Source organism: Anopheles ziemanni, chromosome 3 (genome assembly GCF_943734765.1).
Source record: "Anopheles ziemanni chromosome 3, idAnoZiCoDA_A2_x.2, whole genome shotgun sequence".
Lineage (NCBI taxonomy): Eukaryota > Metazoa > Arthropoda > Insecta > Diptera > Culicidae > Anopheles > Anopheles ziemanni.
Genome location: NC_080706.1, coordinates 83,558,973 through 83,581,644, shown reverse-complemented (window position 1 = coordinate 83,581,644; position 22,672 = coordinate 83,558,973). Strand labels below are relative to the sequence as shown.

Genomic DNA, 22,672 nt, shown 5'->3' with positions numbered 1-22,672 from the left:
TGTGTTTTACATATTTTTTCTCTATTATTAGTTTTATTTTGAACTCTACGGTAAGCTTTGTATATCTTAATAATATCATGCACTGTTGACCAATTTATATTCGTTAATTCATTAATTTCTCGGACACTTTTGCCCTGAGTCATGTTGTGTATGACGATTTTTCTAAAACCTATCGTAGGCATTTTCAGTGATCAAAATTTCCACTACACTTGATGCTCACCTACTAGCTTACCAACTCAATTTACTTGTGCCATATTGATACATGACTATTTTTTCCATACCACCGAGAAATTTATGATAAAATGAGGTGTGAAAAAAAAAATGACGAGCATCAATTCAATACGTCACTGATTGCACATCACTACAATGATCGCGTTGGTGGCAGCGCCGGTGCCTTCCAAAGTTCATAAATAAGCTTTCCGTTCAAACTGTAACGGTTTATGCTTTCCATCCGTCGCTTTGTTTCATTCTTCATGCAAAGTTTCACTCAAGAGCGCGTTGAAAAATGTCGGCGCTTCAGCGCGAATGCGACGGAGCATAAGTCAGTCGCTGCGTCTCGCTCTGATCCACGAGGATAGGCCTGAGTTCATTCAAAAATGATAGTAGGGTGACACAAAATCAGACTGCGAGTTTTGGGCGCGGGCGTGTTTGTTGGGCCGATGACGACCCTCGGAAGAAAATTTAAGGTTTGAAGTCCCCCGAAGTTCTTTGAACAGTTGTGCTTTGTATTAAAACCGAATTGATTTCTTTTTGACCTCTGATGATATTGAATATATCTCCGGTCGTTTTATGAAAATAATCATCAAATTTCTGCGACATCTAGCTAATTCCGCTGCTAAGCCAAGACTTTTTGTATTATTTCAGATTTCAAAGTTTTTTTCAAACACAGCAAATGGAGAAAATTAAATGCAACCCTGATGACAAAGGGGCTTCATCGCCCAAAATACGAAAACTGAATAATTTGAACGATGCGGTTCATGAAACGCTTAATCGCGGCAGCAACAATCAACCAGATCAACATATGAAAAACTCCAAGAAGTTCGAGTTTGAAATGGCGTCGTTGACAATCGATTCGAATGAAGTTGTGCATGAATCTTCCGCAGAAACAATTGATGCGTCAATGCGAGATTCGATGTGTGGTGTAGCCTCTGATACCGATAGCGTACTGCTAAATATATCAAGCAATCCAACAATGGCATCCAACTTTCAGGATACAGGAAATAAGGTAAAAAGAAAGAGTACAGACAGCGGACCCAGCAAATTTCCAGCAAAACGTACAAAAACTTCGGATACAGAGACGCCTGGGCAACATCATGGATTGACAAAATTTCTTCACGGCATAACCTACCAGCAAAAGCTCCTGATACTGTTGCTGTGCCACGCAGCGAAAGAAATGAAAGCCGACGATAAGTTTGAGTTCTCCATCACCAGCGAGGATCCCACAGGCGGAAAATTTGATGACATCGTTTTCCGTTTTAAAAAGGGTAATCAATCGCCGCACCGCCTTTGCATCCAAGCTAAGCATAAAGTAGATGATCCCGCGACCATCACTTTGAAGGACTTTGAATCCCCGAGTGGGCCATTTTCGCTGAGTGAGTACTTCAATTCCTTTTTGCACCAACATTTGGACGATTCGACACCAACTGAGCTTGTTCTTTGTACAAACGCACGACTAGATGAAGAAGATACTAAATTAATGGAAGTAGTTAACCGTAGTTCATTTGACGTAAATATTTTTGCTTCTTTTTTTGATTCACTAAAAAGTGACCTTTATAGATTCCAAAATTTTAAACTCTTGGATGAAGGTTCAGATTTTAAGCAGCTTGCAAAGCAATTAGCTGAATACATTTTTAAACAACTTACTGTTGATTTTCGTATTTCTCTTTTTAATCGGTACCGTGATTTTATACAAAACAGGATTGCATCCCAAATTGCACGGAATATTAAGACGAATATTTACGAAGTTAACGAAAAGTTTTCCGATGCACCTGACGCTGAAAATTTTAGAATAGAATTCGAAAAGGAGTATCAGGGACTGCTTGGTCCCTCGCAAGATATTTGGTCAGATATTAATGCAAAGGGCATTAAGTTGACAAAAGAAAAAAAAACTACTTCTCAACAAAAGGAAACGAAACCCAATCTACCAATCAAAACGGAAGAGTTTCATATGGAAACATTTTTCACATCATTCATTGTTGCTTGCAATACAGCGAACGAGAAAATACTACCTGAAGTCATTATTAATATGCTCAAAAATGCCAATTTTACACTGTTACCTTATCATATTCAACCATCTGTTGTAGCCGAGTTAGCTTACGATAAACTTTCGAAGTGGCTATTGGAGTGGATGACAGATAAAGCGAGCAAACCTTTCGAAAAACAAGATATTATTAAGTTTTTTGTGCATTTTAGGGCATTATTACAATTTTTGCAGTTGGATGGTATATCTTACTCTAACTGTAGTAAAATCGAAAACTTAGAAATCCAATGTAAACCGGAAATATTGCACCAAAATAAATTATACAAAAACGTCAAGCGGTGGTTATATGAGAAACAAAATAACGAAAATAATGATTTCAAAGAAGAAATTGAAAGATACAACATTGCTCCGTCGCATGTTCGTGCAATTTTGCAATCCTTCAAATCTGAACTGAATTATTTGGTTTTGACAGATGAACAAGTTGAAAAACATGAAAAGACCATAATAGAAACCTTTTTTGAGGTGCCCTTTCCAGTTATTTTGGCGATTGACTGCAAGCAGATCCCTGGAATAGAAAAGTTTTCAAAATTGTTGGCTAAGGGAAAATCAACGGAATTTCTGAAAAAAATTATAATAACCCATCAAAGCTTTGATGTTTTAGAAACTGAACGATATCTTCGTATTCGAGATCTTACACACGAAAGTCGAGGCAAAATAATCGATCAACCAAAGAACACACATTGTTTTGGAACCAAAATTTCGGTAAATGAACTTTTGCTTGAAAATGATAGCATCGATTTTGTCTCGGAAGTCCAACAGTTTTCTGATCGAGCAGGAATTAAGAATAACATAAACAAAAATAATTTCGAAAAAATTAAAGGCATATACATTCATAGAAAATGGGAAAATAGTAACAAAAATGAATTAAATGAGCCTTCCAGTCGTGCCATTTGGTATGCTAGGAAGGAAGATGGAGGGACACTGTCAGAATTATTATCGATGTTTGGGACAGAAGACAAACTGGATTTTGAAACATTTTTGGAACCCAATTGGAATCGTAACATAGAGTTCAATAGTACTCGTTTGGAGGGCAACACACTAGACATACAACCACCTGGTGTTGATAGAAACGCCATGGAGAAAACTGAACTCAATCTAGTAAATATTAATTCTAATTCTGTAGAAACTGAATTAAATTCCGTTGATTGTGCTAAAAACAATTCCAAATTAAAGGTGCACGTAATTTTTAATGAAGCTGGGTCCGGGAAGTCATTCTACATCACTTGGCTAGCAAACTATTTACAGGAGATCTGTCCTTCGTGGTGGATTATTAAGATAAATCTGTATGAATATTCCACGGACTTTGAACAGTTAAAAACTGAGGGTAAATTCTGCATTGGGAACAAATTATCTGCAATCAAAATTCTATTTAAGCTTATTTATGTAGCTGTACAACCTGGCTACAAATTTGATTCAGAAACAGAACAAAGGCGAAAAACTGCCCAAAAACTAGCGAATGCACTTGAATTATCATATGGCTATGTGAAACTAAATGAATCCCTCGTCAAAAACTGGTTGCCGAATGAGTTATTGTTACTAAAATTATTTGAACGCAAGTCCAACGACAAACAACTCGTAATTTTGATGGACGGGTTTGACGAAATCGCACCAGATTACAAGCTTCTGGTATGTGAATTATTATTCACTCTTACAGATTTTGACGGAATTTGTAAGCTGTATTTATCTAGTCGACCGTACGGTTTGAGAAACGAAATAGAGAAATGGTTAAAGGGTTGTGCTTGCTACCGTTTAGTGGAATTTGATGATAACGATCAAATCACTTATATACATCGACAGTTGTTGAATAACTTTAGCGGGTACACATCATTCGACGGTAAAAAACAAACAAAAACTTGTCTTATTGTTTGTAAAATATTAAAAACATCTATGCAAAACATGATTGCAAACCCTCTATTCTTAAATATGGCAGTTATGCTAATAATACCTATGCTCGAAAAGTACATTAATTTGGAAGAAGAATCAATTTCAAAGCGAATTATTGATGAGTGTGAGAAAGCCTTTGACCTTCTAACAATGATGGAAAGTGTTGTCGATAAGAAGCTGAACATTTTCAACATTGAGAAAACAGGCTCAACTTATAATTCAGCTAAAACCCCTGCCGCGAGAGAAAGAGAAAAGGCCTTCAAACAAGACTTTGTAAATAACCACACACTGTTGGCTTTGTATGCTGTTTTTGACGAACATGCAATAAAGATGCTACTATCAAATACACAAATAGAAAAGGCTCGCAAGTGCATGGAAAATGTTCATGAAGGATCAGAAAAATCTGAGAGCATCGTTGAGAATCAATATGATTTCTCTCCAAATTATCCCAAACGTTCGCTGATAAAATTCAATCGGAATTCCATCCGGCCCAGGAGACTTTCGAGGTTTCGATTTTTCAATTGCATGAAGGACATCACCGTAGGTGATCTCATCCATGCAATCGTTGTTGATTTCGCAATCTTCGGGGATTACACGATGACAGGCGAAAGTATCGTCAACGTTTGTTGTCTCGTCGGTGTATAACTCCCTGTAGTACGTATGTATATAGTCTGCCAGTTGTTTTGGAGAGTCCAAAACAACGTTGTTGTCACACGTAAGTCTGGTGATCACGGTGCGCTCCCGCCTTCGTTTCTCAAGCTGAAAGGTGGAGAGGTTTTCCCCACACACCCTTGTTTCGTTAATCCTTGTAAAGTCCTCGGAGAAACGCCTCTGAAGGAGTAGCATTTCTCCTTTTATACGGTTGATATTGACCAACTCGATCGGATTGGAAAGATACCGACCGTATGAGGACTCTAACTTCGCATAGATAATGTTATGCTGCAAGCGGAACATGGAGTATTTTTCATTCGTTTTCCATCGGAAGAACGATTTTATTTTTGGTTTGGCGAAATGAATCCACCATTCCATCCAGGAGCCAAAGCTCCTTCGCTGTTTTGTCCAATAGTTCCACTTACATCTAAACTCCTCCATGTTTTCGGCTGTCAAGATATGTGGCCGAAGTTGCCAGTATCCATTTTGCCGCATGCGAGGTATGTTTGGAAGGCAGGCACCGTGAGCGCCTTATGGTCCGAGAAAGACAATACGTGCATGTCTGTTGCACGCAGTTGATCCTTCATGTCCTTAGAGACGTAGCAGCGATCGATGCGAGAGCCCGAACCACGTGTGATGTGAGAGAACTCTACAAAGTTTCCTTTGAGAGCCTCCCAGCTGTCACACAACTGCATACTGTCAACAAAGTTTTGCAAAGTGAGACTCGTATTCCCCATACCCGTGGCGTCCTTGGACTTCAGCACGCAGTTGAAATCCCCTGCAAGGATGACCGGTCCCGGTGCATTCCGCAGGTAGTACGCCAACGAGCGGTTGAAAAAGAGTTCCCGCTCAGCTCTGTTTTGACTTCCCGAAGGAGCGTAAATGTTGCATAGCGTGGAAGAATTCTCAAGCCGGACGCAGATTAGTCGTGAGTCCAAGCTACGCTCGACGTGAGAAAATTTTAGGTTCACCCGCAAGGCGATCGCTGTACCTCTCCTTGTGTGGTCAATGTTTGTTACAACATTGTACCCAGGGAGCACTAAGTCTTTGACAGAAACTTCTTGTAGGAAGATTATGTCTGTGTCAAGAGTGCGTATGAAAGTTCGTAGTGCATCTAGTTTGGTGGAATTGAATATCGCATTGATGTTTATCGATGCGATCGTCACTGATGTCATCAACTCATCCATTTCCACCAAACTACTGTGCGTCCACTTCCATTACCCCAGTCGGTTTCGCTGCCGTGGCATTGGTCTTTTTGGGAGGACGACCTGGCTTACGCTTGATCGGTTCCTCCCCAGACTTGCACGACACGTCGCTGTCCGTCTGTTCGTCCGTCTTTCTCTTACCTGCCACTGTTTGCCAGGAAAGGGATGAAGGTGTAGCGGAAGGTGAAGGGACACGAGGGGCTTTGAACGTCGATGAGGCATCGGCGTCCACCTGAAGTCCGGCGTTGTCCATCTTGGTGCTGGTCGATGCTGCCGGTATGGTCAACGCACTTGCCCGGATGAAAGATGCTACTGCCGGGACGGTCCGTGTACTAGCCGCAACACTAGTGGCCTGCATCGGGATGATCGTTGCTGGTGCGCCTATTGTCAGGCTCGAAGCACCGGCCGGTGCGCTCGCCGCGACGGTCGATGTGCTCGCCGCGACGGTCGATGTGCTCGTCGGGACTGTCGGTGCGCGGACGGCCGGTGCGCTCTCCGGGACGGTCGATGCGGGCGCCGGGATGATCGGTGTGCTCGATGGGATGAGCATTGTGCTTGCCGGAACGGTCGGTGTGCTCACCGGGTCGGTCGGTGCACGGACGGTTTGTGTGCTCGCCCGGGGGACTGTTGCTGGAGCAGGGTTTTCGGTGCCATTCTGCACCGCTGAGGCATACGACAGCCTCTCGTTGACGCTCGTCTTCTGAGCCACCAGTTTCCTGCCTTGGGTGCAGGTCATCCCATGGTGTGCAGCAAGACGGCATGTTCGACACGTTTGCTGCTGTCCCCGGTATGTTACCAGCGTCTCTTCCCCTCCAATCGAGACGTATGACGGCACCGGCTTAGACAAGACCGCTGTGACGTAGCGGTATCCGTCAGGGATTCCGGCACACGGGTATGGCTTCGCCCATACTCCGGCTCGGATTGACCGGACTTCTCCGTAGCGAGCAAAGAAATCCGTAATGCATCTGTCCGTGATGTCCTCGGACAGGTCGTGGATTTTGATGACCACGGAATTGTCGACCATTACGATCGGGATCGGGAATTTCTTCCCGTCGCATTCGAGAGAATGCTTGCCGTCGTTCTCCTCGACGGTTCTTAGAGCAAGGCTCTGGTCCTTCACTCGGATGTGAAGGAAGTGGGATGCCGGCTTTCGTCGTTCGATTGAAACGATTGAAGAGCTGCTTAGACCCAGCTTGGTCATGGCGAGGGTTGTGGCCTCCATCAAGGACGGCCTTTTGGGGAGCTTCGAGAAATCCACCCGCAGGGTGCTTCTCGAAGCAGCCATGATGTGGCTTGCTTTTGCACTTTTTTTTTTTTAACACTCTGTTTTGGTAAAAGTGCGTCCGATCGCAACGAGTCTCGGAGAGGAACTGTGTTTTACATATTTTTTCTCTATTATTAGTTTTATTTTGAACTCTACGGTAAGCTTTGTATATCTTAATAATATCATGCACTGTTGACCAATTTATATTCGTTAATTCATTAATTTCTCGGACACTTTTGCCCTGAGTCATGTTGTGTATGACGATTTTTCTAAAACCTATCGTAGGCATTTTCAGTGATCAAAATTTCCACTACACTTGATGCTCACCTACTAGCTTACCAACTCAATTTACTTGTGCCATATTGATACATGACTATTTTTTCCATACCACCGAGAAATTTATGATAAAATGAGGTGTGAAAAAAAAAATGATGAGCATCAATTCAATACGTCACTGATTGCACATCACTACAATGATCGCGTTGGTGGCAGCGCCGGTGCCTTCCAAAGTTCATAAATAAGCTTTCCGTTCAAACTGTAACGGTTTATGCTTTCCATCCGTCGCTTTGTTTCATTCTTCATGCAAAGTTTCACTCAAGAGCGCGTTGAAAAATGTCGGCGCTTCAGCGCGAATGCGACGGAGCATAAGTCAGTCGCTGCGTCTCGCTCTGATCCACGAGGATAGGCCTGAGTTCATTCAAAAATGATAGTAGGGTGACACAAAATCAGACTGCGAGTTTTGGGCGCGGGCGTGTTTGTTGGGCCGATGACGACCCTCGGAAGAAAATTTAAGGTTTGAAGTCCCCCGAAGTTCTTTGAACAGTTGTGCTTTGTATTAAAACCGAATTGATTTCTTTTTGACCTCTGATGATATTGAATATATCTCCGGTCGTTTTATGAAAATAATCATCAAATTTCTGCGACATCTAGCTAATTCCGCTGCTAAGCCAAGACTTTTTGTATTATTTCAGATTTCAAAGTTTTTTTCAAACACAGCAAATGGAGAAAATTAAATGCAACCCTGATGACAAAGGGGCTTCATCGCCCAAAATACGAAAACTGAATAATTTGAACGATGCGGTTCATGAAACGCTTAATCGCGGCAGCAACAATCAACCAGATCAACATATGAAAAACTCCAAGAAGTTCGAGTTTGAAATGGCGTCGTTGACAATCGATTCGAATGAAGTTGTGCATGAATTATCCGCAGAAACAATTGATGCGTCAATGCGAGATTCGATGTGTGGTGTAGCCTCTGATACCGATAGCGTACTGCTAAATATATCAAGCAATCCAACAATGGCATCCAACTTTCAGGATACAGGAAATAAGGTAAAAAGAAAGAGTACAGACAGCGGACCCAGCAAATTTCCAGCAAAACGTACAAAAACTTCGGATACAGAGACGCCTGGGCAACATCATGGATTGACAAAATTTCTTCACGGCATAACCTACCAGCAAAAGCTCCTGATACTGTTGCTGTGCCACGCAGCGAAAGAAATGAAAGCCGACGATAAGTTTGAGTTCTCCATCACCAGCGAGGATCCCACAGGCGGAAAATTTGATGACATCGTTTTCCGTTTTAAAAAGGGTAATCAATCGCCGCACCGCCTTTGCATCCAAGCTAAGCATAAAGTAGATGATCCCGCGACCATCACTTTGAAGGACTTTGAATCCCCGAGTGGGCCATTTTCGCTGAGTGAGTACTTCAATTCCTTTTTGCACCAACATTTGGACGATTCGACACCAACTGAGCTTGTTCTTTGTACAAACGCACGACTAGATGAAGAAGATACTAAATTAATGGAAGTAGTTAACCGTAGTTCATTTGACGTAAATATTTTTGCTTCTTTTTTTGATTCACTAAAAAGTGACCTTTATAGATTCCAAAATTTTAAACTCTTGGATGAAGGTTCAGATTTTAAGCAGCTTGCAAAGCAATTAGCTGAATACATTTTTAAACAACTTACTGTTGATTTTCGTATTTCTCTTTTTAATCGGTACCGTGATTTTATACAAAACAGGATTGCATCCCAAATTGCACGGAATATTAAGACGAATATTTACGAAGTTAACGAAAAGTTTTCCGATGCACCTGACGCTGAAAATTTTAGAATAGAATTCGAAAAGGAGTATCAGGGACTGCTTGGTCCCTCGCAAGATATTTGGTCAGATATTAATGCAAAGGGCATTAAGTTGACAAAAGAAAAAAAAACTACTTCTCAACAAAAGGAAACGAAACCCAATCTACCAATCAAAACGGAAGTGTTTCATATGGAAACATTTTTCACATCATTCATTGTTGCTTGCAATACAGCGAACGAGAAAATACTACCTGAAGTCATTATTAATATGCTCAAAAATGCCAATTTTACACTGTTACCTTATCATATTCAACCATCTGTTGTAGCCGAGTTAGCTTACGATAAACTTTCGAAGTGGCTATTGGAGTGGATGACAGATAAAGCGAGCAAACCTTTCGAAAAACAAGATATTATTAAGTTTTTTGTGCATTTTAGGGCATTATTACAATTTTTGCAGTTGGATGGTATATCTTACTCTAACTGTAGTAAAATCGAAAACTTAGAAATCCAATGTAAACCGGAAATATTGCACCAAAATAAATTATACAAAAACGTCAAGCGGTGGTTATATGAGAAACAAAATAACGAAAATAATGATTTCAAAGAAGAAATTGAAAGATACAACATTGCTCCGTCGCATGTTCGTGCAATTTTGCAATCCTTCAAATCTGAACTGAATTATTTGGTTTTGACAGATGAACAAGTTGAAAAACATGAAAAGACCATAATAGAAACCTTTTTTGAGGTGCCCTTTCCAGTTATTTTGGCGATTGACTGCAAGCAGATCCCTGGAATAGAAAAGTTTTCAAAATTGTTGGCTAAGGGAAAATCAACGGAATTTCTGAAAAAAATTATAATAACCCATCAAAGCTTTGATGTTTTAGAAACTGAACGATATCTTCGTATTCGAGATCTTACACACGAAAGTCGAGGCAAAATAATCGATCAACCAAAGAACACACATTGTTTTGGAACCAAAATTTCGGTAAATGAACTTTTGCTTGAAAATGATAGCATCGATTTTGTCTCGGAAGTCCAACAGTTTTCTGATCGAGCAGGAATTAAGAATAACATAAACAAAAATAATTTCGAAAAAATTAAAGGCATATACATTCATAGAAAATGGGAAAATAGTAACAAAAATGAATTAAATGAGCCTTCCAGTCGTGCCATTTGGTATGCTAGGAAGGAAGATGGAGGGACACTGTCAGAATTATTATCGATGTTTGGGACAGAAGACAAACTGGATTTTGAAACATTTTTGGAACCCAATTGGAATCGTAACATAGAGTTCAATAGTACTCGTTTGGAGGGCAACACACTAGACATACAACCACCTGGTGTTGATAGAAACGCCATGGAGAAAACTGAACTCAATCTAGTAAATATTAATTCTAATTCTGTAGAAACTGAATTAAATTCCGTTGATTGTGCTAAAAACAATTCCAAATTAAAGGTGCACGTAATTTTTAATGAAGCTGGGTCCGGGAAGTCATTCTACATCACTTGGCTAGCAAACTATTTACAGGAGATCTGTCCTTCGTGGTGGATTATTAAGATAAATCTGTATGAATATTCCACGGACTTTGAACAGTTAAAAACTGAGGGTAAATTCTGCATTGGGAACAAATTATCTGCAATCAAAATTCTATTTAAGCTTATTTATGTAGCTGTACAACCTGGCTACAAATTTGATTCAGAAACAGAACAAAGGCGAAAAACTGCCCAAAAACTAGCGAATGCACTTGAATTATCATATGGCTATGTGAAACTAAATGAATCCCTCGTCAAAAACTGGTTGCCGAATGAGTTATTGTTACTAAAATTATTTGAACGCAAGTCCAACGACAAACAACTCGTAATTTTGATGGACGGGTTTGACGAAATCGCACCAGATTACAAGCTTCTGGTATGTGAATTATTATTCACTCTTACAGATTTTGACGGAATTTGTAAGCTGTATTTATCTAGTCGACCGTACGGTTTGAGAAACGAAATAGAGAAATGGTTAAAGGGTTGTGCTTGCTACCGTTTAGTGGAATTTGATGATAACGATCAAATCACTTATATACATCGACAGTTGTTGAATAACTTTAGCGGGTACACATCATTCGACGGTAAAAAACAAACAAAAACTTGTCTTATTGTTTGTAAAATATTAAAAACATCTATGCAAAACATGATTGCAAACCCTCTATTCTTAAATATGGCAGTTATGCTAATAATACCTATGCTCGAAAAGTACATTAATTTGGAAGAAGAATCAATTTCAAAGCGAATTATTGATGAGTGTGAGAAAGCCTTTGACCTTCTAACAATGATGGAAAGTGTTGTCGATAAGAAGCTGAACATTTTCAACATTGAGAAAACAGGCTCAACTTATAATTCAGCTAAAACCCCTGCCGCGAGAGAAAGAGAAAAGGCCTTCAAACAAGACTTTGTAAATAACCACACACTGTTGGCTTTGTATGCTGTTTTTGACGAACATGCAATAAAGATGCTACTATCAAATACACAAATAGAAAAGGCTCGCAAGTGCATGGAAAATGTTCATGAAGGATCAGAAAAATCTGGTTTTATCGAAGGAATAGTGAATGGCGCACCGATCTTCAACCACCGATTGTTTGCGGAATACTTTGCGTCTCTTTGGTTCCATAGTCATACAAATGATGCGATTGTGAAAGACTTCTTGAAACGCAAAGTATATGACGCAGATGAAAGAGTAGAAATAACGCAGTTTTTGGATAGAATGATTTGTAAAAACCTTCTTCTTCATACTGCAATTCTAGATTGTTCAAATTCTAAAATAAAACACATTCTTAATGAAACCCCAAATTCAATAAATAAAAAGGATCCATGGGGAAGAACCCCATTGCAATTGGCAGTTTTCAACTATCGATCACAAATTTTCAAAGATTGTGAAAAAACACCAAATATTATTGAGTTTTTATTAGATCACCCCAACCAAAGCAGCATAGGATCAAAAGATACATATTTTGAGTGGTTTACTATGGATTATGCCTATTGCGTGAACCAGCAAACATTGGAAACATTCAATAACTTGATAAAATTATTAGATAAAGGAACTTCTATCGATACTCCTGAAATGTTAAATAGATATTGTTCAAAAGAACCTTCCAAAATGTTTGAAGAAGCATTATACATTGAATTCTGCACAGAAGGAAATCGCAAAGCAATCTTTGAACCTTTTTTTTGATAAGTTAGTGGCAAACTTGGTTGATAAGAATCAACTGAATTTGCAGTTGCATATTCCGAACGATTTTTTAAAAAATATAATCAAAGATCAAGAACATCAATTTAAAATCATATACAAGAAAAACGAAACAAAAGAATTACCTCTTCTGGACCTTTGCATCATGACTGATTCAATAATGTTTGAAATACTGGTAGAAAAATCGAAAAAATCTGATTTCTTACAATCAAACGCATCTAATATGATAGCATTGGCAGCCAAGTGTCGTTCGATTAACGTTCTACGGTATATGATCATCGATCATAGCTTCCCATTGCCAGTGATGGATAATTTTGAAAAAGAGTTGTTGATGTTGCTTTTGTACATGCAAAGTAATGAACTGGAGTTTAAATCTCTTTTCCACAATTACTGCTCTCGGCACGAAATAACTTGTTTGGAAGAAAATGAGATACAAGAACAAAAGCAAACAACGCCATATAATAAAAAACAAGCAAATAAGGTGTTTTTATCCCAACGCGATCTTTACAGATATTTTCCTACAACATTTGAACCAAGCGACGATACCTGTATTGACATAGGTACACAGTTTTTGCTCTCAAAGGCATTGCTGATAGATCATACATCAATAATTGAATATTTATTACTTAAAACAAAAACCACAGTAAACAATCACTTCATAACACACATTATTACAAACTGTAAAATTGAATGGTTTTGCCAAGACTCTTTTCATTATCTTCTCAATAAAACAGTAGACACTAAGGGCACTGATAAAGAAGGTAGAAATCTGTTACATTTAGCGGCAAAATACGGTGATTTAAATTTCGTGAAATGTCTGGTAAAAGATTATGATTTCAAACCAACGGAAATCAACAAATTGGAAAACAACTGGAATGCTTTTTTTTATTACGCATCAATCAAGAAATCGCGTCAATCGACATATGCCAACAGAGAAAATATATGCACTTATATGATGGAAAAAGATGCAATGGAATGTTTTGATAAGCTAGATTTGAAGGATAAAAATGTTTTTTACTATGCAGTCAAGAACAACCGCCCGATGTCGGAATACATTGTTGAAAGAAAGTTTCGTACGAAGTTAGAAGATTTCAATTCAGAGCTTCTTTCTCTTTTGTTCAAGCAATTGAAAAGAATGAACTTCGATGCAAAGGATATGTTAGAATATGTTAAATTCACACATTTAGGTTTTCCAATGAAATGTAAAACGATTTGTGAGGCTCTAAAAGCAGTCAACGAACTTCAATACACTGATGAAATGGGTAGGAATCTTTTACATACCGCCATTCGGAATCAGTGGTTTGCTTTGGGAAAATGTTTAATTGAGCATTTTGAGTTTGACATAACCAACATGAATGAAAAAGATGCTAACTGGAACGCATTCTTCTATTGTGCTTCGAGTGAGACGCACATAGATTCTGGACAAGGATTGTCGAATTTCTTCTTTTATATGTTAGCAAGAGAATCTTTTGATTGTTTTGCTCAACTAGATTCGAATGGAAACAGTGTATTTCACTATTTCTTAAAAAATCATGTCAACATTTCCATACAACTATTTAAAAGAGAGTGTACATTGCAGGAGCATCTTCCTATCGAAGAACGAATCCCCGTTTTGATGGTCAAATTACAAAGTTCAAACTTAAATCCTAAAGGAAAGTTAGAATATTTAGAAGACAATATGTTGGTAGATGAAAAGTCGGTAAAGATCATATGCGATTACTTGAAAACAAATAGAGAACTGGACTACAGAGACGAAGAAACGGGCAGGAATCTTCTGCATTTCGCTTGCATGGAGAGTTGGTTAACTTTGGCGAAATGTCTCATTGAACAACATGGTTTTGATGCAAAGGAAATCAATAAAAAAGACGGTAACTGGAACGCGTTCTTCTACTGCGTTGGCAACAGTCAAAATGCTGCAAAGAAAGTGGAAATATTCACTTATTTGATAGAGAAAGACCCTTTCTACTGCTTCAGTCAACTGGATTCGATGGGAAGGAGTTTATTTTGGTATGCGACGTATAATAATGAGATTCGTAAGGATATTTTCAAACGAGAGTGTAAATTGCAGGAACATCTTTCGATCGAAGAACGAATCCCTGTTTTGATGGTCAAATTACAAAGTTCAAACTTAAATCCTAAAGGAAAGTTAGAATATTTAGAAGACAATATGTTGGTTGATGAAAAGTCGGTAAAGATCATTTGCGATTACTTGAAAACAAATGGAGAACTGGACTACAGATACGAAAAATCGGGCAGGAGTCTTCTGCATATCGCTTGCATGGAGGGTTGGTTAACTTTGGTGAAATGTCTCATTGAACAACATGGTTTTGATGCAAAGGAAATCAATGAAAAAGATGAAAACAGGAATGCGTTCTTCTACTGCGTTGGCAACAGTGAAAATGCTGCAAAGAAAGTGGAAATATTCACTTATTTGATAGAGAAAGATCCTTTCGACTGTTTCAGTCAACTGGATTCGAAGGGTAGAAGCGTCTTTTTGTATGCGACGAATAATGAAGAAATTCGTAAGAATCTTTTCAAACGAGAGTGTAAATTGCAGGAGCATCTTCCTATCGAAGAACGAATCCCCGTTTTGATGGTCAAATTACAAAGTTCAACCTTAAGTCTTATGGGAAAGTTAAGATATTTAGAAGACAATATGTTGGTTGATAAAATGTCGGTAAAGATCATTTGCGATTACTTGAAAACAAATGGAGAACTGAATTACAGATACGAAAGCACGGGCATTAATCTTCTGCATTTCGCTTGCATGGAGGGTTGGTTAACTTTGGTGAAATGTCTCATTGAACAACATGGTTTTGATGCAAAGGAAATCAATGAAAAAGATGAAAACAGGAATGCGTTCTTCTACTGCGTTGGCGACAGTAGGAATGTTGCACAGAAAGTGGAAATATTCACTTATATGATAGAGAAAGATCCTTTCGACTGCTTCAGTCAACTGAATTCGATGGGAAGGAGCGTTTTTTGGTATGCGACGGGTAGTAATGAAGAAATTGGTAAGGATATTTTCAAACGAGAGTGTAAATTGCAGGAACATCTTCCTATCGAAGAACGAATCCCTCTTTTGATGGTCAAATTACAAAGTTCAACCTTAAATCTTAAAGGAAAGTTAGAATATTTAGAAGACAATATGTTGGTTGATGAAAAGTCGGTAAAGATCATTTGCGATTACTTGAAAAGAAATGGAGAACTGGACTACAGATACGAAAGCACGGGCAGGAATCTTCTGCATATCGCTTGCGTGGAGGGTTGGTTAACTTTGGCGAAATGTCTCATTGAACAACATGGTTTTGATGCAAAGGAAATCAATGAAGAAGATGAAAACAGGAACGCGTTCTTCTACTGCGTTGGCAACAGTGAAAATCCTTCAAAGAAAGTGGAAATATTCACTTATATGATAGAGAAAGACCCATTCTACTGCTTCAGTCAACTGAATTCGATGGGAAGAAGCGTTTTTTGGTATGCGACGGGTAGTAATGAAGAAATTGGTAAGGATATTTTCAAACGAGAGTGTAAATTGCAGGAACATCTTCCTATCGAAGAACGAATCCCTCTTTTGATGGTCAAATTACAAAGTTCAACCTTAAATCTTAAAGGAAAGTTAGAATATTTAGAAGACAATATGTTGGTTGATGAAAAGTCGGTAAAGATCATTTGCGATTACTTGAAAAGAAATGGAGAACTGGACTACAGATACGAAAGCACGGGCAGGAATCTTCTGCATATCGCTTGCGTGGAGGGTTGGTTAACTTTGGCGAAATGTCTCATTGAACAACATGGTTTTGATGCAAAGGAAATCAATGAAGAAGATGAAAACAGGAACGCGTTCTTCTACTGCGTTGGCAACAGTGAAAATCCTTCAAAGAAAGTGGAAATATTCACTTATATGATAGAGAAAGACCCATTCTACTGCTTCAGTCAACTGAATTCGATGGGAAGAAGCGTTTTTTGGTATGCGACGGGTAGTAATGAAGAAATTGGTAAGGATATTTTCAAACGAGAGTGTAAATTGCAGGAACATCTTCCTATCGAAGAACGAATCCCTCTTTTGATGGTCAAATTACAAAGTTCAAACTTAAATCTTATAGGAAAGTTAGAATATTTAGAAGACAATCATCTGGTTGATGAAAAGTCGGTAAAGATCATTTGCGATTACTTGAAAACAAATGGAGAACTGGACTACCGAAACGAAGAAACGGGCAGGAATCTTCTGCATATCGCTTGCATGGAGGGTTGGTTAACTTTGGCGAAATGTCTCATTGAACAACATGGTTTTGATGCAAAGGAAATCAATGAAAAAGATGAAAACAGGAATGCGTTCTTCTACTGCGTTGGCAACAGTGAAAATCCTTCAAAGAAAGTGGAAATATTCACTTATTTAATGGAGAAAGACCCTTTTGACTGCTTCAGTCAACTGGATTCGAAGGAAAGGAGCGTCTTTTGGTATGCGACGGATAATAATGATGAAATTGGTAAGGCCATTTTCAAACGAGAGTGTAAATTGCAGGAACATCTTCCTATCGAAGAACGAATCCCTGTTTTGATGGTCAAATTACAAAGTTCAAACTTAAATCTGGTAGGAAAGTTAGAATATTTAGAAGACAATATTTTGGTTGATGAAAAGTCGGTAAAGATCATTTGCGATTACTTGAAAACAAATGGAGAACTGGACTACAGATACGAAAAATCGGGCATGAATCTTCTGCATATCGCTTGCATGGAGGGTTGGTTGACGTTGGCGAAATGTCTCATTGAGCAACATGGTTTTGATGCAAAGGAAATCAATGAAAAAGATGAAAACAGGAATGCGTTCTTCTACTGCGTTGGCGACAGTAGGAATGTTGCACAGAAAGTGGAAATATTCACTTATTTGATAGAGAAAGACCCTTTCGACTGCTTCAGTCAACTCGATTCGAAGGAAAGGAGCTTCTTTTGGTATGCGACAGTTATTAATGAACAAATTGGTAAGGCCATTTTCAAACGAGAGTGTAAATTGCAGGAACATCTTCCTATCGAAGAACGAATCCCTGTTTTGATGGTCAAATTACAAAGTTCAACCTTAAATCTTAAAGGAAAGTTAGAATATTTAGAAGACAATATGTTGGTTGATGAAAAGTCGGTAAAGATCATTTGCGATTACTTGAAAAGAAATGGAGAACTGGACTACAGATACGAAAGCACGGGCAGGAATCTTCTGCATATCGCTTGCATGGAGGGTTGGTTAACTTTGGCGAAATGTCTCATTGAACAACATGGTTTTGATGCAAAGGAAATCAATGAAGAAGATGAAAACAGGAACGCGTTCTTCTACTGCGTTGGCAACAGTGAAAATCCTTCAAAGAAAGTGGAAATATTCACTTATATGATAGAGAAAGACCCTTTCTACTGCTTCAGTCAACTGGATTCGATGGGAAGGAGTTTATTTTGGTATGCGACGTATAATAATGAGATTCGTAAGGATATTTTCAAACGAGAGTGTAAATTGCAGGAACATCTTTCGATCGAAGAACGAATCCCTGTTTTGATGGTCAAATTACAAAGTTCAAACTTAAATCCTAAAGGAAAGTTAGAATATTTAGAAGACAATATGTTGGTTGATGAAAAGTCGGTAAAGATCATTTGCGATTACTTGAAAACAAATGGAGAACTGGACTACAGATACGAAAAATCGGGCATTAATCTTCTGCATTTCGCTTGCATGGAGGGTTGGTTAACTTTGGTGAAATGTCTCATTGATCAACATGGTTTTGATGCAAAGGAAATCAATGAAAAAGATGAAAACAGGAATGCGTTCTTCTACTGCGTTGGCGACAGTAGGAATGTTGCACAGAAAGTGGAAATATTCACTTATATGATAGAGAAAGATCCTTTCGACTGCTTCAGTCAACTGAATTCGATGGGAAGGAGCGTTTTTTGGTATGCGACAGGAACATCTTCCTATCGAAGAACGAATCCCTCTTTTGATGGTCAAATTACAAAGTTCAACCTTAAATCTTAAAGGAAAGTTAGAATATTTAGAAGACAATATGTTGGTTGATGAAAAGTCGGTAAAGATCATTTGCGATTACTTGAAAAGAAATGGAGAACTGGACTACAGATACGAAAGCACGGGCAGGAATCTTCTGCATATTGTTTGTATGGAGGGTTGGTTAACTTTGGCGAAATGTCTCATTGAGCAACATGGTTTTGATGCAAAGGAAATCAATGAAAAAGATGAAAACAGGAATGCGTTCTTCTACTGCGTTGGCGACAGTAGGAATGTTGCACAGAAAGTGGAAATATTCACTTATTTGATGGACAAAGACCCTTTTGACTGCATTGATCAACCGGATTCGATGGGAAAGAGCGTCTTCTGGTATGCGTCGTTCAATAACAGCAAAATTCATAGAGAGATAAAAAAGCGAGAACAAAAATTGCAGGAACAATTTCTTCTCTAATTGCACAAACCTCTGTTGGAATGGGCAAAAAAATTGAACTAGAAGTGTAAGTATTATAAAAAAGTCGTTTGATTGATGGATATCTTATGAAATTTCTTAAAATCAACTGGAAAGCTGAACTCGGGAGTCAAAGAAACGGGTAAGAAAGTTTTTGTTGCTTGGCCAAATCCGCCAGGGGTTTATTATCAAAATGCTGAAATGTCTCATTGATTATTACGGTTTAGATGCGAAGGAACTGAATGATCAATATGATATCTTAAACGCTTTGTTCTATTACGTGAGCATAATTGAGGATGGCTTAATAAAATTAATCATTCATTTTTCAATCGTAACTACCTTGGTGTATTCGATTGCGACGGTTTGAGGGTTTTTTTTATTATCATGCGGTGTTTAATAATATACTTGTTTCTGAGCATATTAGCAAGTTGCAAGTAAGTTCAATGCAAAAGATTAGTTGAGGAAAGGGTTTCCAAATTTTCGAAACGGTGGAGTGAATCAAAATTAGAAAAAAATTAACTGTATATGGAAAGGCAATCATATGGTTGCATATACCAAAGAGAATAGTTAGATTGAGGAAACATCATCTTTCAACAGTGTAATTATAAGTCTAAGATATATCTATGCGGTTGATTTATTGATAATCTTTGAGAAGATTTACATAATTTGTATTTCGATCGTTGAAAACTAGGGGATGGCAATAACAGAGTTAGTAATATTCACGGATCCGCGACAGCCAAGCGGTAGCGCCGGTTAGAAAATAGGCCCATGAGCGCCGGGGGTCACCACCTCGACGGCGTGGGTTCGAATCCCAACCGAGACCGGACCCTCCCCTGTACGAGAGGACTGACTATCCACGTACAACAGGGAAACAAGTCTCGTAAGCCCTTAACGGGTTGGTATGACCAAGAGGTCGTTACGCAAAGAAGAAGAATATTCACGGATTTATGTAAACACTTGTCGTATGAAGTTTATCAAAATAATATAAAATAATTGTAAAGTTAATATGTTTGTTTTTAAGCTAGTTATTGATAATATTATTCTTAAATAAATAATGAAGTAACCTTGTAAATGAACTTAAGATAAGGTTCACATAAAAAAAATGTACATTACAACGAATAAAAAACAATAAATATTCGAAAGGAGCCTTCGTGAAATTGGATTGACTTATTTCGCATACAGGTAAGTCGGGCCTTAAATAAACCAGTTTTTGTTTCTAAGCCAACTTCACAAGCTTACGGCACGTCCTTTCGTAAGAGTGAGGGTCGCATCGTGTACGAGATTCAAAGCAATATTGTCAGAGGTATCACGGGACAAATCTGTGCCACTAAATACAGAATAAAATCGCTGACACCGAAGCATCACTAGCAGCAACAGTAAATGTAACAATGTAAACAGCAGTATTACAGATACCTATCTGCATACCAGTTGGCAACGAACCCTAAAAGGGAAGATAAAAGGAAGGCAAGATCAGTGACATTGATCCAGCAAGAGCTGAAGTCTCGAGAAGGCAAACAGCTGCAGAAACGCCAGCGGAAATAGATCGTTTCTGCGTGTGTTGTGCCATACTTATGAAGTTTACTCTGGCATAAGATCGTAAGAATCTTAAGATCGTCAATACAGGGTTTTCCATTTGATAGCACAAAATAATCAGATGATTCCACAAACGCAGTAGATGATTCCACAAACGTGACAGATGACAAGCCAAGTGTGGCATGTACACAACAATCGTGGCACATGATATCACAATTGTAGGAGATGATAGCACAAGCCGGTACGGATGGTCTGTCAATCGCGCGTATAAACGAATCCACAGCGATTCGGCAGACTTGTAGACCCGCGTTGACTTTCGTTTATACGCGCGATTTTGTACTTCACTGACACCACCGTACTGGCTTGTGCTATCATCTCCCACAATTGTGATATCATGTGCCACGATTGTTGTGTACATGCCTCATTTGGCTTGTCATCTGTCACGTTTGTGGAATCATCTACTGCGTTTGTGGAATCATCTGATTATTTTGTGCTATCAAATGGAAAACCCTGTAAGAGTCGGACGTGTTGCCTACGAAGCGACCCCGTATGAAATCGTTTCCTCTCTATATTCAAAATCCCCTTCGATCATTCCCTCTTTCTGCTTAGTGCTTGAGGACGCACCTCCCAACTTAACCAAACCCCCATTAATTAAAGACCACTTTCCAGGTGATACACAGCATGTACCAATTTTCATAAATTTAGAGAAATTTCACATTCGTGGAAAGTCCCACCGTCCTTTGAAGCATCTCTGCAATCGACTCTGGGAAGTTGCTCGAACACCAAGAACGAAATTACAAAAAATAGCATCTCGAGGAGCCACACGCTCCATGACAATCGATGCTCATTACATTTGCCTTGTTCTCAGACACGCGGAAAACCTAGGTGAACTTACATACAATAATTGATCTGTTTAGTTAAATTGATAACAATTGCCATTTGTAAAACATGTTATGATGATTTTAATTACTTATATTATAATATTGTTTTTGCTATTCTGGGAAAACTTGTTTAAATTGCTCAAAAAGTTCAACTATTATAATGAAATAAATCAATACCTCGTCATTCACATGACTATCATAAGAAAAATAAAATAATGTTAAGTTTTCTCATATTTTCCTTCAAAAGCAATAACTTCAGGGTGGTAAGTTGTGAGATTCTAAACCTGTTTACTTCTACCATAATACAGCGTGAATACGATGAATAATGTGCAGTGTGACGCGCATGTTAGATGAAAGCTTCGGGTAAGGAGACTTTTGTTCTAATTTGTGGTTTGCGGGTTTCTTTTTGTCACTAGCACCATATCAAATTGGCTCGAAAAACAGACCGGAAATGTGCATGGGTAAAAAAACGATATTTTCAATATTGTTAAGTATTAATTTAAGGTAGAAGGACGACGGAAATTTAATTTTGAAATGAAGATAATAGGTGTTTGCTATGGCATGCGTGGACGATAATTGTTTCAAGTGCTTCAAGCTACAAAAGAAGAGTTTTTACAGGACGATTTTCCTCCTACTTCTTTATCAATCACCTTCTCGGACCTTCATTTGGTTTTGTTCTTCTACTGCTGCTGGCAAATGAATGTTCCTGACCCTTTTTAACTCGGTTACAATTACTTCCTCTCAGTAAGAGCACTTGCCATACTTCTATCACTCGTTTACACCAGACGGACTCATCCTTTCAAAAACTGTTATATAAAAGATTATTGTAATACATGTGGTTGCAGCCATTCATTGCTCATTTTGCAAGCTAAAGTGTGTGTGTATGTTTTATCAAATGGATAGGATTACTTGAGACAAATCTGTTTTCCGTAAATGTTACCATGAATGCTTAAAGCTACATCTATTTTTATTTATTTACGTTGACTACCAAGATTATCCGATGATACCCTATTACTTTCAGCATTAAACCCAATCCCAACTATTTGGCAGCTAAAATCGCCTAAAACCTGACATGTATGAACATCGAAAGCTTGTGGCAAAGAAATAAACGTACAGAATAAAGATTAAAAACAAACTTTTACTGTAATGGCCAAATGGAAACAATACCGCATGCAGACAATTCATAATTCTTATATACTGTAATTCTAGAACTACCCGATTTCGTT

The 22,672-nt window shown here is 38.5% G+C and overlaps 1 protein-coding gene across 1 annotated transcript; it reads left to right on the top strand.

The window, feature by feature from the left end:
• Positions 1-892: 892 nt before the first annotated feature.
• LOC131285654 (uncharacterized) lies at positions 893-21,772 on the top strand. The gene is made up of 8 exons (XM_058314512.1): positions 893-1,238; positions 2,862-3,018; positions 6,392-6,602; positions 10,805-10,955; positions 11,055-11,330; positions 11,562-12,266; positions 13,285-13,400; positions 21,755-21,772. Exons 1-8 carry the CDS (start codon positions 893-895, stop codon positions 21,770-21,772), a joined length of 1,980 nt encoding a protein of 659 aa, XP_058170495.1.
• Positions 21,773-22,672: the final 900 nt, after the last annotated feature.